At 38.2% G+C, this 19,780-nt stretch overlaps 1 protein-coding gene across 1 annotated transcript in view; it reads left to right on the plus strand.

The window, feature by feature from the left end:
* Positions 1-17,909, plus strand: part of LOC100537840 (E3 ubiquitin-protein ligase rnf213-alpha-like) — a 107,232-nt gene extending 89,323 nt beyond the window's left edge. The window contains exons 57-68 of the mRNA XM_087245245.1: positions 2,158-2,332; positions 2,422-2,516; positions 2,727-2,978; positions 3,470-3,602; positions 5,342-5,425; positions 5,727-5,907; positions 7,807-8,008; positions 9,868-9,945; positions 12,313-12,510; positions 13,310-13,399; positions 14,627-14,805; positions 17,429-17,909. Coding sequence (XP_087101371.1) covers positions 2,158-2,332; positions 2,422-2,516; positions 2,727-2,978; positions 3,470-3,602; positions 5,342-5,425; positions 5,727-5,907; positions 7,807-8,008; positions 9,868-9,945; positions 12,313-12,510; positions 13,310-13,399; positions 14,627-14,805; positions 17,429-17,582 — 1,821 coding nt within the window. The 3' untranslated portion in view covers positions 17,583-17,909. The remainder of the gene's footprint in view (positions 1-2,157; positions 2,333-2,421; positions 2,517-2,726; positions 2,979-3,469; positions 3,603-5,341; positions 5,426-5,726; positions 5,908-7,806; positions 8,009-9,867; positions 9,946-12,312; positions 12,511-13,309; positions 13,400-14,626; positions 14,806-17,428) is intronic.
* Positions 17,910-19,780: the final 1,871 nt, after the last annotated feature.

A 19,780-nucleotide genomic window follows, 5' to 3' on the forward strand; every position in this document is an offset into this window, starting at 1 on the left:
CAGAGGATTGCTGAATAACTTCTGAGAGATTTTACCTGCTGTCTGGGCTTTCACTGCCTTTCCACACCTTCCTTTCTTCATGTGTTCGACATTTAATTTTATTACACTTAACTTAATTTGAAAACTATTTAGATTTGTTTTCTTTTCATATATGCATTTCTTTAGTTGTTATCAACATCTGGTGAAAATTTCAAGTAACAGCACCTTTAGAAATGGTGAAAAATGGTGACGTGTTGAATACTTATTTCCCCCACTGTATTTTAAAAGTTCTCCAAGATGATTAAATGCAGTTGTATTAAAAATAGCAACACAACATAAGCAACACCTATGTTATTAGCAATAATAATATTTGTAAATTGCAAATGATCTCCTTGTAGATGTGATACTGACTATAATCCGACAGAGCATTCAAATGATATACGTATAACAGTTGCTTATTTAGTGAATGTAAACAAACAATAAACTAAGAGTGTACTCACACTAGGCTATCCGAATTGTGCCCGCGCATGTTTGACCCCATATCCCCAGTTTGTTTGACAAGTGTGAGAGCTCCGAATCTCGCCAGGGTGCGGTTTAGTTGGCCAGCCCTGAACACGATGTCACTTTTAAGGGACTGTTAGAATATGAATTTATTAATCCTTCTTACTTTTCAATGCATGCGAACTGTCATAGTTTATTAAAGATGCGTACCCCTGGCTGCACGTTCAGCATCTTTAGCTCCCAATATGTGCAGCACGATAACTTTCATGAAACCTTTTGTGTCAGAAGTGGTGGATCTGTTCAGCAAAATATTTGACTGTGTGTCATCGCATTCCTAAAGACTTAAAATAATACACAACAATGTAACTAAAGCAATCTCTTATGTACTAAGCGAGAGCACTTCTCTTCCTAATTTATGGAGGTAACAGTCGCTTCATCAATGACATAAGCAGGATCGGGCTTGGAAGGTGAAACTGCAGTGTGAGTGCAGGCCAAGGGGGAGAGAGGAGGGGGACAATCGTGCTCAGACACGGTTCAAGGCAACCGTACCTAGTGTGAGTACACCCTAAGGTGATGTGGTCCCAGTATTGGGCCGCTTGTCAACAGGTGTCCTAATTGACTGTCACCTGGGCAAAGATGAAGTGATACTCTAAACTCGAAAAAAGGTAACTGTATAGGCCCATTCTTTAAAAATAAAATTCAAGAACAGTACTAAAGAAGAGGGGGAGGGCAGCTTTCACGGCTAAAATTGTACAAATCCTCTACCAGCCAGGCTTCAATGGATGGATGGATGGATGGATGGATGGATGGATGGATAGGTGGATGAATGGATGGATGGAAGGATGGATGGAAGGATGGATGGATGGATGGATGGATGGATGGACAGATTACTAAATAGATAGATTGTTGGATGGATGGATGGATGGATGGATGGATGGATGGATGGATGGATGGATGGATGGATAGATGGATGTTGGGTGGATGGATGGATGGACAGATAACTAAATAGATAGATTGTTGGATGGATGGATGGATGGATGGATGGGTGGATGGATGAATGGATGGGTGGATGGATGAACAGATTACTAAATAGATTGTTGGATGGATGGATGGATGGATGGTTGGGTGGATGGATGGATGGATGGACAGATTACTAAATAGATTGTTGTAAGGATAGATGGATGGATGAATGGATGGTTGGGTGGGTGGATGGATGGTTGGGTGGATGGATGAATGGATGGACAGATTACTAAATAGATGGATGGATGGATGGATGGATGGATGGATGGTTGGGTGGATGGATGGATGGATGGACAGATTACTAAATAGATAGATTGTTGTATGGATATATGGATGGATGGATGAATGGATGGTTGGGTGGGTGGATGGATGGTTGGGTGGATGGATGAATGGATGGACAGATTACTAAATAGATGAATGGATGGATGGATGGATGGATGGATGGATGGATGGGTGGATGGATGATGGACAGATTACTAAATCGATGGATGGATGGATGGATGGATGGATGGATGGATGGATGGATGGATGGGTGGATGGATGGACAGATTACTAAATGGATGGATGGATGGATGGATGAATATGTTTGAATTGAAGACAATATTTTTCTGAGGGCACTTTTACCAGTATCTCCTATCTTTGCCCGTTTCTGTTCAGAGTATAATGCAGATTATCAAGCCTGCTGTGGTGCATCCTGATGCATTTCTAATGCAACATCTCTTGAAAGACATGGAGCAGCTGAGCAAGGCACTGGGCAAAGGAGTGGATGATACAGTCTCTACCATCCATTTGGCCATCCACAGTCTACTGGAACCCCATCAGACCAGCCAATGTAAGAACACCTGCAACTATAAGTTTGCATTTGCTACTTGCCATACCAGTCCTCTTTCATTAATTCAAGCAATGTCACCTTGTAAGCAGGGCCTGTTCCATATGATCCAAACCTTTCCACTAAAGATGCAAGAAATGGGTGGGAAAATGCCATGAATAATGACGTCATCACACATCATCTGAAGGTAAACAACATTCCATCTTTTAGTAGATCACAAAACGCATAAGAATTATAACTTTTATCACAGGTAAATTGAGTAGGGAAGTAACATTAGGCAAAAACCAATTGGTTAAATGAGATGGAATGGTTGATTAACTGTTCCACCTTTTAAAAGTACTTGCAAACAAACCAAAGTATTTGAGAGGATTATTCATTGAATTGTAATCTCTCTCAGGTTTTGGAGCATCAGCTAAAGGAAGTAAACGCCTTCATCAGGGAAGATGAGCGAGTATCTTCTAATCCGGTGATGAAGCTGACATTTGGGGAACCAGGGCGTTTCCTGCGTTCTCTGCCTCAGAACTCCCTCATTCATAATTCATCCATCTGGAGCTGCAGGAATAAGGTCTCACTGATGAGTCTTACCCATATTGTGGAGCAGAATAATGGCCGGGACACTTTGCCTGTTCTCTGGAGATTCCTTCAGAGGGTAAGATGTTCCTCAGCAATACAGATTCATGATGTACAGTTCTGTGATATACAGTGATATACAGTGAATTCTGCTTGTTTAAGATTTTTTGTTGTTGTTGTTTTATATTTTTACCCTTAATGGGACAGGACAATTGAAAGTATAAACAGGAAAATGTTTTGGTTATATAGAAATAGAAATCACTATTTTAATTGCCTGCTTATGGTTATACTTAAATGCGCGTTCATCTGCAGTATTAAAACTGTGAAAAAAATCAATGAGTAATTATGGAAAATATGTAAATATTGACACAATATTGGTAGAATTTGCAATCCTTATGCATGTTTCCTGAGGTTAGTACAGATTAGACCAGCTAAACTAAATATACAGTTGGATAAACATGATTGTGTAAACACAAAATACCATTAAGTTGTGTTTAGATGTGAGAATGAAAGTGTGAAATTAGGGTGTGGATACTTTGAGACTAATGAGATGTAAACCATTTATTTTAGGAAGCAGAGCTTCGGCTGGTGAGGTTCCTGCCTGACATCTTGGTTCTACAGAGGGATTTAGTAAAGAAGTTCCAGAACATAACAGACTTAACCTACAAAACCATACGCGAGTTCCTGCAAGACCAGAAAGCAGGTAAAAAGTCCATTTTGAAAAAAAATAAGCAGGTGAAATGTTTATGGAGAAAGGTTTCGTGTTTGGTTATAAAATGATTATATCAGGCTTTGCTACTGTAGCAAAGTTGATAGGGTTTCTGCAGATATCATAATGTAAAATTTAAGACCATTTTAAGACCATTAAGTATTAAATTTAAGACCTATATCGCAATTTTGAAAACATGCATACAAATGAAGAGAAAATGCAAAATCACAAAATTTGTGGTAAAACAAATGTATTCAAATTGAACAGTACTAAAGACAGGTTAGATGCACCATTGAGCTACAGGAAAAACAAACAAACATCTTAAGGCTGATTTATACTTTCGCCTGGCGCCACATCGCACACATCATGAAATGGACGAGGCTTTTAAACTTGACGCGTTCGCCATTGAGATATTCTTTTAAATGACAGAGGGTGGTCAAAAGAAATAGACAGTAAAATCAGACAGATAAACAGAGAAGTAGAAAGCTTCCAGAACATATCATTACTTCCATATCAGAACTTCCATAGTCATATCATTAATATCATTCAAGATAAAAGTTTTTTATTATTTTTATAATTTATTATAAAGATTTTTATAACCATTCAAGATTTTTTTAATCTAAATGATGCATCACTTGCTTTTTTTCACATCTAAGACAGTTCTACCTATTAAAGTTAAATATTAAGGACTACAGAACTTGGGTTGCTCTACAATTATAATTGTTTATATTATATTATTATGAAATTATATTATGGCAAGAAGTACACTTACTGACAAAGTACACTTTAACTAAGCAGGTTAGGGTAATTAAGCTAGTTATTGTACATTCGCCGTGCTCTCTGAGTTCAATAACAGAAAGCTGATTGGCTATTGCATGTTGGTCTCGTTTGTAGTTGTAATACCGCAAATTACAATTGGACTAGTGAAATAGAGAACTACACTACGAAAACCAAGCAACAGCAACAAAAAAGAATTTAAATGAGCTTTAGATGTAGCGTTACATGAACATTGGAAAAGTAAGACCTGTGCAAAAATATTTACGACCTAGAACAGCAAATTTAACATTTTTAAGGCCTTAAATTTCGATTTTCTAATTTTAGACTTTGTAAGTCTTTTTAAGACTTTTAAGACGTTTTAAGGATCATTGGTTTTTGTTTTGTGCTAAAAATCAAGATAAATTGTCATTGTAATTAAAATGAATATCTTTCATCAACTAACACACTGTAAATAACATTGTATGATGATTGAGAGACTCCAGAGAAATCTCTGTCGGGCAAGAACTCTGTCTAGGGAAAAGCAGGAACCCCGGAACTGAATGTGCTCAACGTTTACGCCCTCAGATGACATGCATCTAAAACCTACATGACATGTTTGCCATAAACACGTTCTTCAACCGAGTTCTGCGAATGAGCGTTTCACATTTGGTGTGAACCTGGCATGATACAGTAACTTGATCAAAGTGAAACCATCCAGAGGTGCAACAGCACACCAGCAGCATGAGTAACTGGCAAATGTGTACTGGTACCATTGATAGAAGGCATACATTGGGTACATTTACCCCCAACCTTTTGGTTTTAGTGTTGTATATGTTTTAGTGTTGTATATGTTCAAGCATAGTGTTGTATATGTTCAAGCATATGTGTGTGCACAAATATGTGCAACTTTGCTATTTATATATGTAAAGATTATGTTCAATGCACAACATAGTAATAGTGATATTTTCATTAAACAGCTTCACTCACTGCTTGGTATGAAAAGCGCATCAAAATCTTCTTGACAACGTGGAACCAAATAAGGGTATCTCTGGCTAACACAGGTAAGCCATCATTTATTTTTACTTAAACCCGTATTTCTATTTAAAAAAAAACATATTTAAAAAACTGACAGAATTTGCAAATGATTGCTTATAAAATGTGATCTATGAATTAAAAGGTAAACTATAGACAGAAATAATCTTAACTGCTTAACTAATGACACAAAATCGTGTTCTTTTCATATTGTGTAACATGTCGTCTTTGCTAAAATCACTTATCAGTGCAGAAAAACCAGATCATTTCTTGAAGATGTGACCCTGTTTGATACATAAATTGATACATGGAATGATCTGTTTCTGAAAGGAGAGATCAAGCTTCCGGCTGACTACACTGAGAAGGATCTTGGTCTGGACGCTGACCTGCAGGTGCTGCTGCCACAGAGACGTGGCCTGGGCCTGTGCTCCACTGCCCTCGTCAGTTACCTCATCACCATTCACAATGACCTCATGTACACTGTGGAAAAACACACCGGAGAGGACTCAGAGTAAGAGATTCATCAGATATCCATTGCCAATTGTGTTGCTTCATATAGTAGTCACTAGGGATGCCACAATTTCTCAATATAATATTGAACCATTAGGTACGACCTCCACGGTTTAATACGTGCTTGTGAATTGCGGTTTTCTCGGTTTTACGTTTAAATAATTTATGTGCGTTTTATATCTCCCTGAATTGACTGTTTGTGTGTGCCTGTAAGTCTATGAGCTGAGATGAGGAAACTCCTCCCTGCGAGTAAATATCCAATCACTATGTGCTAAAGTTAGGGGGGCTAACCATCATTCCACACTTTAACATGGCAAGTGGTGGTGAAGAAGTGAGGCAACAGTACAAGGAAGCCCCGGCGTCTTTTAAATCTGCGGTGTGAGGACATTTCGGTTTTGCTGTTGAGTATAATGCCAATGAAAGAATAAACGGTGAACAAAAAATAACTGTGTGCTTTACACGTATAACCATCGCTGCGTCCGAAACCGCATACTTCCATACTATATAGTACGCTAAAATCAGTATGCGAGCCGAGTAGTATGTCCGAATTCATAGAATTCGAAAATCAGTAGGCGAGAAGTATCTGGATGACTTACTACTTCCGGCGAGATTCTGAAGTGCGCATCCCATGCATGCTGCGATATCCCATAATGCCCCGTGAGAGGATTCATGAATGGAAGTGAGGCGACGCAACTGACGCAGGTAGGTCACGTGACCATGACAAAATGGCAGATGTAGTACGTCCGAATTCCATTCATACTTTTTAAATTCATACTGTATAGAACGTACTTTTCTAACGACCCAGTAGTACGTTTACATTCAAAAATTCAAATCACCCAGCAATATCACTGTCTGAAGGCAGAATAGCAGAGAAGGTAATAAAGTCCTCCACAAAACAATTTGTTTTCGGTGATTGGAGATGTAGGCTTTTGTCATCTTATAAAAGCACTCGATCCGCGTTACAGACTACCATCTCGCACCTTTTTCAGCAACAAGATAATGAAGATGGTTTATTTATGTTTACTTAAGTACAACTATGTTCATTTGAAATGGCCAATTTATCTTTATTAACTTCACATGTATGTTTATTTTCAAAGTGTAGGATTTTATGTTTTTCCCAAGTTTGTACATGGGCTACCAGCAGCTCTGAGATTTCAGTGTTAATTTTAATACAATACACTAGGAACTTGTGTACTTCTCTTGGCTTTTAAGTAAAACAAAGTATTGCAATAAATTGTTTATTTTTTTCCTTAACCTCTTGCTGTTCCTATTACCATAACAAAAAAATAAATAAACTTGTGTCAAGCCATGAGAACTGAACCGAACCAAAAACATTGTTAAAAAACCAAGGTATGCATTGAACCATTGGCTAACTGTATTGTTGCATCCCTATTAGTCAATGATAATCTAGAGTCATTTATTAGAACAAATCCATAACTCTTAATACTGTTTATCATGGTGTAACTCATCCTAAATTGTCTGTGCATATGGGAAATAGTTTCCTATAATGTTCCCCCAACTATAGGGGGGTCACAGTCCTTAGCATCCCGGGGAAAGTCTAAAAATGTTATGCTAATATATTTTTGTGACAAACATAAGACCTTAAGTCTACTGAAATGGAGGATAAAAATGACCACCAATGATAAATTAAAAATGTAGAATAACTATTTCATCCCATTTATTGAAGTGATTATGTATGTTTAACATTTTTCGGACACAATTAATGTCAGAACAAATCAGGTCTGAACAGGTTAATTTAGTCAATTAAAGTGCACTACTACATATACTTAATTTTACTGCATTTTACAATATGTCCTTTTTTCATCATAACAATTACGATGAAGTAAATTATGTGCCTAATTTTATAGATGCATGCTATATTTTTTGTCCCCTTTTTTAGTTACAAGATAAGCCCAGCAGAACTGACAGAGCTGCATGTTATCCGTTATGAGTATGACCGGGATCTGCTGCCCCTGGTGCTTGCCAACTGCCAGTACAGCATGGAGTGTGGACAGGAAACACTGCTGGAGTACGACCTGCCCAAGATTCAGCAACAGATCCTCACCCGCTTTCTTCAAGGCAAACCACTCATCACAATTAATGTATGTTATGGCACCTAAAGAGATCAATTTGACCACAAAACCAGTCAAAAAAGGCACACTTTAAAAAATATTTGATTTATGCACATGAAAACCCAATAAATAAGAGTTCCATTGATTTATGGTAAGCTAGGATTGGACAAAATTTGGTTAAGATGCATTTTTGAACACCTGGAATTGAGAAACATTGAGAAAACTGCCTTATATGGTTGTAGCAGATTAAGATCCTAGCAATACATGTACAAATAGTCTTTAATGCCGGCAGCTAGCACTCTGCAACTCTCACATGGTCGCCCACTGAAGCTAAGCAGGGCTGCGCCCGGTCAGTACCTGGATGGGAGACCACATGGGAAAGCTAGGTTGCTGCCGGAAGTGGTGTTAGTGAGGCCAGCAGGGGGCGCCCAACCTGCGGTCTGTGTGGGTCCTAATGCCATAGTATAGTGATGGGGACGCTATACTGGTCAGTGAGCGCCGTCTTTCGGATGAGACGTTAAACCGAGGTCCCGACTCTCTGTGGTCGTTAAAAATCCCAGGATGTCCTTCGAAAAGAGTAGGGCTTTAACCCCGGCATCATGGCCAACTCTGCCCACTGGCCTCTGTCCATCATGGCCTCCTAACCATCCCCATATTCCAATTGGCTTCATCACTGTCTCCTCTCCACCAATCAGCTGGTGTGTGGTGTGCGGTCTGGCGCAAAATGGCTGCCGTCGCGTCATCCAGGTGGATGCTGCACACTGGTGGTGGATGAGGAGATTCCCCCCCATTGTGTGTAAAACGCTTTGAGTGCCCAGAAAAGCGCTATATAAATGTAAGGAATTATTATTATTATTATTTAATGATGTGTTTTTGACACATCAGTCAAAAATATTTGTCTCATACAGTGTATTGTTGGCTATTCCTACAAATTTACTTGTGTAACTTAAGTGTTTTTATGGTATGTATACAGCACAGAAAATAAGTACCGAACACGTTACCATTTTTCTCAGAAAACATTTATAAAGGTGCTGTTGACTTGAAATGTTGACCAGATGTTGGTAACAAGCAAACAAATTCATATATGCTAATAAAACAAGTGTAATTAGTTTACAAATTAAACTATGCATAATAAAATTAAATGACACACGGAAAAACAATTGAACACATGAAGAAAGGGAGGTGTGGAAAGGCAGTGAACGCCCAGACAGCAGCTGGAATCTCTTAGTATTTCTTCAGCAACCCTATTGCCTTCATCAGCGTAAGTTAATATCAGCTGCTTAAGTCCAACATCTACATTAGCAGGATGATGAAGGTAAAACCAGGGAGGACATTTCAGCCTGACCATGATCAAAAACACAGCAAAGGAAACTCTCAAATGCTTTCAGAGAAAGAAAATCAAGCTGTAGAATGGCCCAGCCAATCACCTGACCTGAATTAAAATCCAATATAAAATACAAAATAAAGATCAGGTTTTATAGATGAGACCCACAGAACCATCAAGATGTTTACTCTCTGTTGAAGTCTGTGACAAACTCACACCTGAGCAATGCATGTGACTTCATTCTCCATATGAGAGGTGTCTTTAAGCTGTCCTTTATACAAAGCATTACCATGTTTCAGTAGTTCAGTACATTTTCCTACATTTCATTATTACACATAACTAATATTTCATGTTTTTGGGGGTTTTGTTTTATTTTTACATTTGTAATGTTTGGGTTTTTACCAAAATCTGGTTCAATTCCATGTCAACAGCTTCTTTAGAAATATTATTCACAGGAAAAAAACAAGTTCAATACTTATTTTCTCCTCTCTGTTATGCAAATAGGTAAATGCATAATTCTCTTTCACTTACTGTTTTATTTTTTGTTTGTTTTTGTCTGCTTCAGGGGATTCCGACATTGGTAAACAGACAAGACAGAAATTATGAGATCATATTTAAAGATGTGAAGGGTAAAGTTCAGCAGGTAAGTTACATTGTTCAATGCATTATAATCACTGTCTCATACAGGTATATCTGAAATGTTGAATTATAAGAACCTCTCATATTATTTTGACTTTATTTTAATTAATCACTTGTTTTATTCTGCATTCGAAAAAAAAAAGTAAAATGAATAAAAATGAAATACAGTTGAAGTCAGAATTATTAGCCCCCCTGAATTATTAGACCCCCTGTTTATTTTTTCTCCAATTTCTGTTTAACGGAAAGCTGATTTTTTTCAACACATTTCTAATCATATCATAACCTAATCAAATAATAGTTTTAAAAACTCATTTCTTATAGCTGATTTATTTTACCTTTGCCATGATGACAGTAACTAATATTTGACTAGATATTTTTCAAGACACTTCTCTACAGCTTAAAGTGACATTTAAAGGCTTAACTAGGGTAACTAGGTTAACTAGGCAGGTTAGGGTAATAAGGCAAGTTATTGTATAGCGATGGTTTGTTCTGTAGACTATTGAAAAAAAATTATAGCTTAAAGGGGCTAATAATTTTGTACTTGGTGCATAATAATTTTAATCATTTTGTACTTGTAAATGGTGTTTAAAAAATGTATAACTGCTTTTATTGTTGCCGAAATAAAACAAATAAGACTTTCTCCAGAGGAAAAAATATTATCAGACATACTGTGAACATTTCCATGCTCTGTTAAACATATTTTGGGAAATATCTAAAAAAGAAATTGAAAGGGGGGCTAATAATTCTTCAGACTTCAGCTGTATGTAAAAAAGCTTTAGTTTTAAAAGGCATTTAATGAACCGTGTAAATGTTTAACAATTCAAATGCACATTGCACTAAAATGCCTTTTGTTACTTAGAATTGTCTTGTTTCTAGTCCAAATATCTAAAAATACCTGAATCAAGAAGCATTTCCTAGACAGGACAAAAATACTGTCTTGTTTTCAGAAATAATAACTGAAAAATAAGTTAGTTTTTGATTAAAATGGGAAAATAATCTTCCAGTGGGGTAATTAAAATTATCTTGTTTTCTCTTTGAAATAAGATTACATCCAGATAATTTAGCTTTTTTAACATTTTTTGACATTATTTCTAAAAAAAAACAAACATTTTTTTTATTTTTACTTGTCTAGAAAATGCTTCTTTATTTAAGAATCTTTAAATATTTGAACTAGAAAAAGTAAAAAAAGCTTTTTTTGCGCTGCTCCTTTAATTTGTTATTTAAATTTTTGCTGAAAAGATACTTATAGCATATTGAAATATTTCACAATCTTTACAAATTCAAATTGTATTTGTCACATAGAGAGTCATATAAACAACATGGGCTCATTGTGAATACGTACCCCTGTATACATTTCTAGGGAGCGAGAATTATGTGACCAGAGGTACTTATGGCTGCATTTCGTCTTTAAAACAAATATGGGGTGGTATGAAGCCTCCGACGGCTTCTGTTTCTTTTTGAGCTACCAGCTGACCCTTTACCTCAGTGTTCACGGCTTTTTCGCTGTTACCAGTTTGCCCAGTGGCTCGCCCTGTACATTGGCGGACTTGGGAGGCAGAGCAGAGTTGACCGTGACGATGGGGTTCGAGTTTGGCGAAGAATGATTCCAGAAAGCGGGTAAAACAAAAACAAAAGCCAAAAAGTAAAATAAACAAGTAAATAACAGTGTGAGTACGTGGTAAGATCTGAAAACCTGGTAAAATCAGGCAACAACGAAGGCTTTTCTTTTTCTGAATTGCTTGTGAAAATGCTGTCATTTGGGTTTAGAGAAGTGAGAGGGTGGGTCAGTCGGTGCTTTTGAAAACGTTGTCGGTTGGGTTTAGGGAAGAGGCTGTGCAAGTCAGTCTGTACTTTTGAAAACACTATTGGTTGGGTTTAGAGAAGGAGGTGGGTGGATCGGTTCGTTCAGTCGGTCAGTCAGTTAACAGCGGCCTCTTGTGGATTTACATGAGAAGAGCAGGTGCAAATGGCACTCACAGGTTGAGATTTTGAAAAAGCTTGCACAGTAACCTCTGGTAGATTTGCGAAAACAAAAACTTCAAAATAAACGTACCTCCTGGGACGTATTTTGCACTCTCCAGAAATGTATACAGGGGTTGGTACCCACAGTCAGCCTGGGCTGCATATACAGTATGATTTGCAGTGAAATGCTTACACAACCACTCATGAACTTAAAAATAATAACACCAATAAAATAATGATAGCAATAACAATAAGGATCTATATTTGGAGAAATAGAAGTTATGCAATAAAAGCAAATAAAAACTATTTAAAGACTTTCGACTGAGAGTATGTGGTTGTAGAAAAAAAGTACAAAGTAAAAAAATATAAGAGCTAATATACAAACATGATTCTGAATGTGTTGTTACAGGAGTTGTTGCAGCCTCTCACACAGTATGACCTCGTCAAGGAGCTACAGTCTTACAGCGACGTGTGTGAGGCATTGTCCACAGTTGAGCTAGCTGTCGGTTTCCTTGCTATGACGGGGGGAGAGCCAAACATGCAGCTAGGCGTTTATTTGAAGGATGTGCTGCAGATGACTGACCACATGGCTACACATGTCTTCAAGGTTTGCCATATACACATTTCTTCCTTGTTTGATATCGTGGTGGATGCCATTTTCACTGGTATTACATAGGATCTGTATACTTTCATTGGGTGAATGGCCTTACAATATATATAAAGTCAGCTGATGCAGCTTCAAAGTCCAAGAGATCTATCAAACTGTATGGCGAGGCTGAATGAATAATATAATAAATGTTTAATGCTGTAACACCATAATTTCCATCTCTGGAAAACATTCACACACACACTCATACACTACGGACAATTTAGCCTACCCAATTAACCTGTACCGTATGTCTTTGGACTGTGGGGGAAACCGGAGCACCCGGAGGAAACCCACGCGAAGGCAGGGAGAACATGCAAACTCCACACAGAAACGCCAACTGAGCCGAGGTTCGAACCAGCGACCCAGTGACCTTCTTGCTGTGAGGCAACAGCACTACCTCCTGCGCCACTGCCTCGCCCTATTTTTATTTCAGTTAACGACAATTATTTTACATTTTAGTTTCATTTTTTTGTTTTCGTTAACTATAATGGTGCAGAATCGTGCATAAGTATGTGATTTGGGATGCATATATTATGTCAGAGCACCAGTATTTAAGGTAATCAATTAAAAAACAGAATTATTACTCCTTTACATGTAGTCGGGTGCAGGTGTACAAATCTTTTTCGTTCCATCTTACTTGCTTGAATCTGAAAATGTACATCAGAGCACCATTATAGAGGGTATACACAAATCTTTGCTCTGCTTGTGTTTTATGAATGACGCCAAATGTGTGATTGAAATACAATTGTGTGTGCAGGCATTGAGTCGGTGCAGCCTGAAGCACTGTGTGGCCCTTTGGCAGCTACTCAGTTCTCTGAAATCTGAGACAATGCTACGTCTGAAGAGGGTAAGATGGATACCCACAGATAATACTTTATTCTGGTTTGTTGCTTCAGTGAGTTTGTACACTCTCAATCCAAGTAGTGGACTTTATTAGAAAATTTGGGTAACGCTTTACTTCAGGGGTCACCAACCCTGTTCCTGGAGAGCTACCTTCCTGCAGAATTCAGGCCCAACCCTGATCAAACACACCTGAACCAATTAATAGTACCTAAAGCAGCACTTGATAATTACAAACAGGTGTGTTTGGTCAGGGTTGCAACTGAAATGTGCAGGAAGGTAGCTCTCCAGGAGCAGGGTTTGTGACCCCTGCTTTACTTGAAGAGGTGTTTATAGGGCTGTCATGAAACCTTTATAATTATGATATGACGTGTCATGACTGTGAATAAGATTTTAAACATGCTTATACCAACTGCCATTGTTTTTTAACATTTTGTTTTTTTATGACAACTTGAAATTACTAAGAAAAGAAAGAAACTGTCATAAATCTGTAATAAACATGATTGTCATGAAGTCATTATAAATATTTCATGAATTTTATACCATCATCATATTTTTTTTTTTACGTCAACTACAGTGGTACAAGCTGAATTTGAATATTATTGACGCTGGTAAAAACTATTTGACACGGCAATTACACTTTTAATGAGACATTTTAACAAATATAGTTGCTCCACTAAAAAAGTGATCAGAAAAATATTCATGACACGCATATAATGGCTGCACGACAGTCATGTTTATGACAGATTTATGACAAGTTATGTTTCCTTGGTAATGTCAAGTTGTCATAACGAAGATAAATACTGGTTGTGATGTATTAATTTACGTCATGTTGTCATATCAAACAATGACATCTTCACATGCAAAATGACAACTGAGCAAATGAGTTGTCATAAGCATGCATAAAATCTCACTCATGTGTCACGTAATGCTTATAAGGGTTCTGTGTCTTATAAACACCCCTCTTCAAGTAAAGGGTTACAGAATATTCCATGGAAACCCATTGCCTTGAACCACATCCACACGGTGAAACTAAAAACCCCAAGTTGAATTGATTTAGAACAGCATAGAACAAGTTTCTGGGTTAATTCAACTTGGGCTGTTTAGTTTAACCTTGTGTAAAAACTGATTTAGGAGTGGTGTAAGGCATTGGGTTTCCACAAAATTTTCTTGTAAAGTCAACTATTTGGGTTGAGATTGTAAGATAATAATGACTTATTCATCTGCTCTTTAGGATCCATTCGTTGGAATCAGTAAAGAATACAAGCAGCCATTGCAGGAGGAACACAAGAGACTGCTCACAAGTTTCTTCACCAAGTCCAGCGCTGATGCCTTCCTGTTGGAGATGCATGAGTTTCTGCTTTTGGTCCTGAAAAGCCCAAAAGCCACAGACACCTACAGGCCTGACTGGAGGTGAGAGCTGATAGTAAATCTTCTCTTTCTTCAAGAGTTTTGGAAGGGTTTCAGTTTTTGCTTTAGTTAGAATTTAACGTATCATTTCTGAGGTACAGATGGACAGATGTATTATAATGTGATGAATAAGACAATAAGCTTATGTTGTTGAATAAGCATCTTCTATTATTTTTTTTACGGAAATGAGGGGTGATTTGTTAATGTCTGGCTTTTGTATTGTACTCTGGTAATGTAACGTAGCGATTCTGGCAACAGAGATGAGGATTCACGTGTAGTATATTTAAAGAATAGACAGGCAGGCAACAGTCAAACGGATACACACTGGAGCATGAGGGTAATTCAGAAAGCGTATTCAGAAACAGTCAAGTGGTCAGGACAGGCGGCAAAGAATTAAAAATGGTAAACAAGACAAGGATCTAAAACACGGTTGTACAAACAGGAAAAATGCCTTGTAATGTCCGCGGGAGAAACAAGACTCAGCAATGTGTTAGTAATGGCTGACGTGAAACTGACGTTTCGACATCTTGAAGCGCAAATTTCGAAACACTGCACTGAAGCATGATCCAAAACACCCAGATCACATGACCGAGGTGATTCGAAACACAAAGGTCATGTGACTAAAGTGTTTCGAAACATCAGGTCACATGACTAAAGCGATTTAAAGCATCGATTGAAAGCGTTTCGAGTACTGGCAAATCTGTAATGAAAATTATGACTTGATGTATTTTAATAATGTTACATTTTATGACTAAAACAACACATATTTATTCACAAAGTGTTCAGTTGGATCCCAGACCAATGTTGAAAAAATAGCATTTAAAAACTAACATCTAGAGCTGCATCACCCTGGATTCAAACCCATTATCTCTGCATGCTAGTCTGGAACTCTCAGCGCTCTACTAAATCACTTGTAGCTTCAACTCTACAACATGGGGTTTAATACCTCAATTTGCTTAGCTGTTTCTTTGCTATAGCTGTTCCAGAGCAATACATAAAAATGACCTCTTGGTGTCACTGGTTTTTGAAGAGACAGCTTTCGAAATGTTTCAGAGCTTCGACACATTTGCAACGAATGTTTCAGTGTTTCATGAAGCCTCGCTTTGCCCACCACTACAATGTGTATGTCAAAGTGAGGTGAATAAATAGTCCTGGGCTGAGTCCGAAACCGCCTACTACTCAGTAGGTAATGCATTTGAATGTAAACATACTACTCGGCCGTTAGAAAAGTGTGTTCTATACATTATGAATGTAAAAAGTATGAACAGAATTCGGACGTACTACATCCGCCATTTTGTCATGGTCACGTGACCTACCTGCGACATTTGCGTCGCTTCACTCCCATTCATAAATTCGATCGCGGGGCATCATGAGATAGCACAGCATGTATGGGATGCGCACTTCATAATCTCTCTGCAAGTAGTAAGTCATCCGGGTACTTCTCGCATACTCATTTTTAAATTCTATAAATCCGGACATTCTTGTAATATCAAGCCAATTCCATGCGTGTTCGATAAGAAAAGGTCTGGAGGGGGTTTTCTTCAGTGCCAAAAATATGAGTAATTTATTAGATACAAATGAATAATTCGATAACAGAGCTCTGGGTCACGTTACCCCAATACAATACAAGAATTACATTCAAGAGGTTCGCAACTCACATACATTTCCTGAGATTTCCCAGCATATATACACAACTGATATTAACAGGTGGAGTTTTGGTAACGTCACTTATCAGTCATTCTGCAGTCCTTTGGGTCTTGTACCCCAGACATACTTCCTTTTTCTGCAACCCTTTTCTGCATACCAGAACTGAACAATTATGTGCATCTTTAATGTATTTCACAACTTCTACAAGCATCATGCTCCTTGTGACATGTCTAGACTTAGTATTAAACAGCAGTCTGAAACAAGGGCCCCCGCACTATATTTATTCTAATTCTGCTATTTCCCACAGTTCCTTCTCGGCTGCTATGCAGCACAGTAAAAAAAGAGCAAGTGTGTCTGGTCAATATGTGGTATCATACAAAAGAGAAAGATTGATTGATTAATCTGTTTTTAGTCTAAACATTTTCTTATAAAAAATAAAGACACAAAAGTAATACGAATAAATTGCTTTTTTCCACAACGTACTACTCGGCTCGCATACTGATTTTAGCATGCTGTAAATAGTATGGAAGTATGCGGTTTCGGACGCAGCCCTGGTCATCAGTCCTTACGAGCATCAGCTGTGTCTGTAATCAGGGAGGGAACAGGAGCTGGTGTGTGTGTGAGGTGCATGATGGGATCTGTAGGTCATTTCAGAGGCAGAATTGCAGCTGCTAGATCGCAGGTGATCATAACAGTATGAAATGTAATGACAAGTAGTCAAGACAGTAAATTTCTTTATGTTGCTTTAGCTTGTTTTAATGAGTTAATCAGGTTTCACCTAAATTTATACAAAGTTTAGCTTAATATTTTTAGTCAGTTTGATTTGGTTAAAAAAAGTTTGATTCAACTAAAAGTTTTAGGGCAGCAAGATTTTTTTTTTACAGTGTACAGAAATCTGCATGGCCAGAATAAGTATAGATTGTGATGTGACTGATCATAGATATTTACCATAACTCACTAAATTCTTTCTGTCCTTCAGGCTAAAACACACTGTTGTGTCCTACATGGAGCGTAAAGATCTGGATGTTCCTCCTGAGGTGGAAGAGTTCTTCCCTAAAGAGATCCTGCTTTCGGAGTACACCAGTACATGGAACTTTTCCGTTAACCTCAGGCAAAAAAGAAGCCAAAGCTAGTTCTGGATGAAGCACTTGTGTTGTCTTAGCCATTGACTTATATCAGGGAAAAAGAAAAAAAAAAGCTAACAAATGACAAATTGCCTAGTACAGACTGTTGCAGTCAGTGATATCTGTGCACCTACTGTAAGGTTAAGTTTGCAATACATACATTTTGCTCCCCTGTAATATGAAGGTACAATCTGTTAAAATTATCGCTTCAAGTCTGAAAACAATCATAGATAGGTTTCTAAAGTTTTTGAAGTTGTTTACCATTCCAATTTTGTATTTGTTTACTTTTTCCTTTACAATACCAATAAACTCATCTCTTTAGACTCGTTTAAAGAATGCAAACTGTTGAATGTTGAAATACACACTCCACATCATGAGCAATGGACTTCTATGAAGTAAAACAGCAAATTATAGAAAGCTGAACTGCTTATTTTTTATTTCCTCTGACATATCAAGTGTGCAGAGGTCTCTTCTACACACTCTTTTTCTCTTAAACACAACACACACACACACAATACCCCATACAGTGCACTCATTGTCATGTTTAAGGGTGCTTTCACACCTACACTTTTGTTTCGGAACGTGTCTCGTTTGCCCAGTTAGCGCGGTTCGTTTGACATATGTGAACAGGGCAATCGCACTCTGTTACGCGCCAAAGTAATAGCTCCGAGATCGCTTGAATGAGGTGGTCTCGGCTCGATTGAAACAAACCCTGGAGCGGTTCGATTGCAATGAGAAAGTGATCCGAGTGCGGTTATATCACTGTGTTTTATGGATATGTAATAGGCTTACGGCTATATGAAGAGAGAATTATGAGTAGGGTGGGAAGTTTCGTGAGTCTCCGGATGCCCGCAAACGAGTGATAATCTCCCGATAATCTCGCGTCTTCCTCCCGGTCCTCAAATAGGCATCGTCGCGCACCCTTCTCACCCCTTCCCACCGCGTCTCTCCTCAGACACGTTGCGCGCACGCACCTGTCAATCACCAGCAAACCACCACCTCTCCTGACAGCTGAGTGGGACACAGCAAAATAAACCCTGACACTCTGACCAATGTGAGGAGAGTTTACTCGCACGTGACTTGTTTTAGCTCTTTTGGTCCGATTGGAAACTTTGCAATGTGAAAGCGAACCGCTCCAAGAGCAAAGAGCAACAATGTAACAATTTTAATCTCTGTTTCGGAACAACTGAATCGATTCACAGGTGTGAAAGCACCCTAAGAAACCAGTCTGAGGCCCCGTTTACACTAGTGCGTTTTAGTTTTAAAACGGCGTTGTAGAATGAAAACGATCCGCGTCCACACTCGCGTTTTACCCAGCGTTTCTGAACAGCTCTCCGTCCACACCAAAACGCTGAAAACGCACATCACGTGACCACACACACACTCTCGGGCAAGCGCTCCAGCATTCTACCCAGATGAGAGCTCTGCTTGTCGGGCTGCACATCACGCATCTCCCGCTGGATCTAATCTCACTATATTTGCTGAACGTGATATTTCATTCATGTTGTTGTCTTTATCTAACGACATAGGCCAATTTCCTGACTTTGGTCATTGGAATCTACTAAGTTACTTGTTCACAGGTAACATGTTTTGGTTAAGCGCAAAGATAAGTTAATGATAAGTTAATGATTAATCCAGGTACATTGACTGATCGCTTGCCTTTATTTCCTACAATGTATAAACTTATTGCATGTTATACTTTTATAATTATCGATTATTAAAACTGATTTTCAGCAAAAGAGAGGGTGTGTTTCGTATTTTCACTGAAATTGAAAGGAGACCGTTATCGGCTCCGTTTTGTTATAAATATCCACACAGTGAAGATGACGCTCATATATGCAGCACGACGCCTCAACATTTCTGCTGTCTGTTAAGTAGCTAATATTAAAAAGAAAATAGGCAGTTCCTTAAATCATGTTTACATTTTATTGTTGAGAAAGTGAAACAACGTAGCCAAGGTGATGTGAATGAAGTTATAAAGTACACTGTTCCCTTTGAAGATTTACCCGTGTCCTCGGTATGTTTTCCATATCAAACTGAGAAGGGGGAGACTGCAGCCTTGATCAAACTTGCGAAGTCTTAACTTACAAGAAGAGGAAGCGTGGCTGAACTGTGTGGGCTACTTAATATTGAGGAAAAAGCCCCAATCAGATAGGCGAACGTTTGCAGCCCCGCCTCCGTTTTCAGATGTTTCCGTCTTTCCCCAT

This window comes from Danio rerio, chromosome 3 (assembly GCF_052040795.2).
Source record: "Danio rerio strain M-AB ecotype USA chromosome 3, GRCz13ab, whole genome shotgun sequence".
Classification (NCBI taxonomy): Eukaryota; Metazoa; Chordata; class Actinopteri; order Cypriniformes; family Danionidae; genus Danio; species Danio rerio.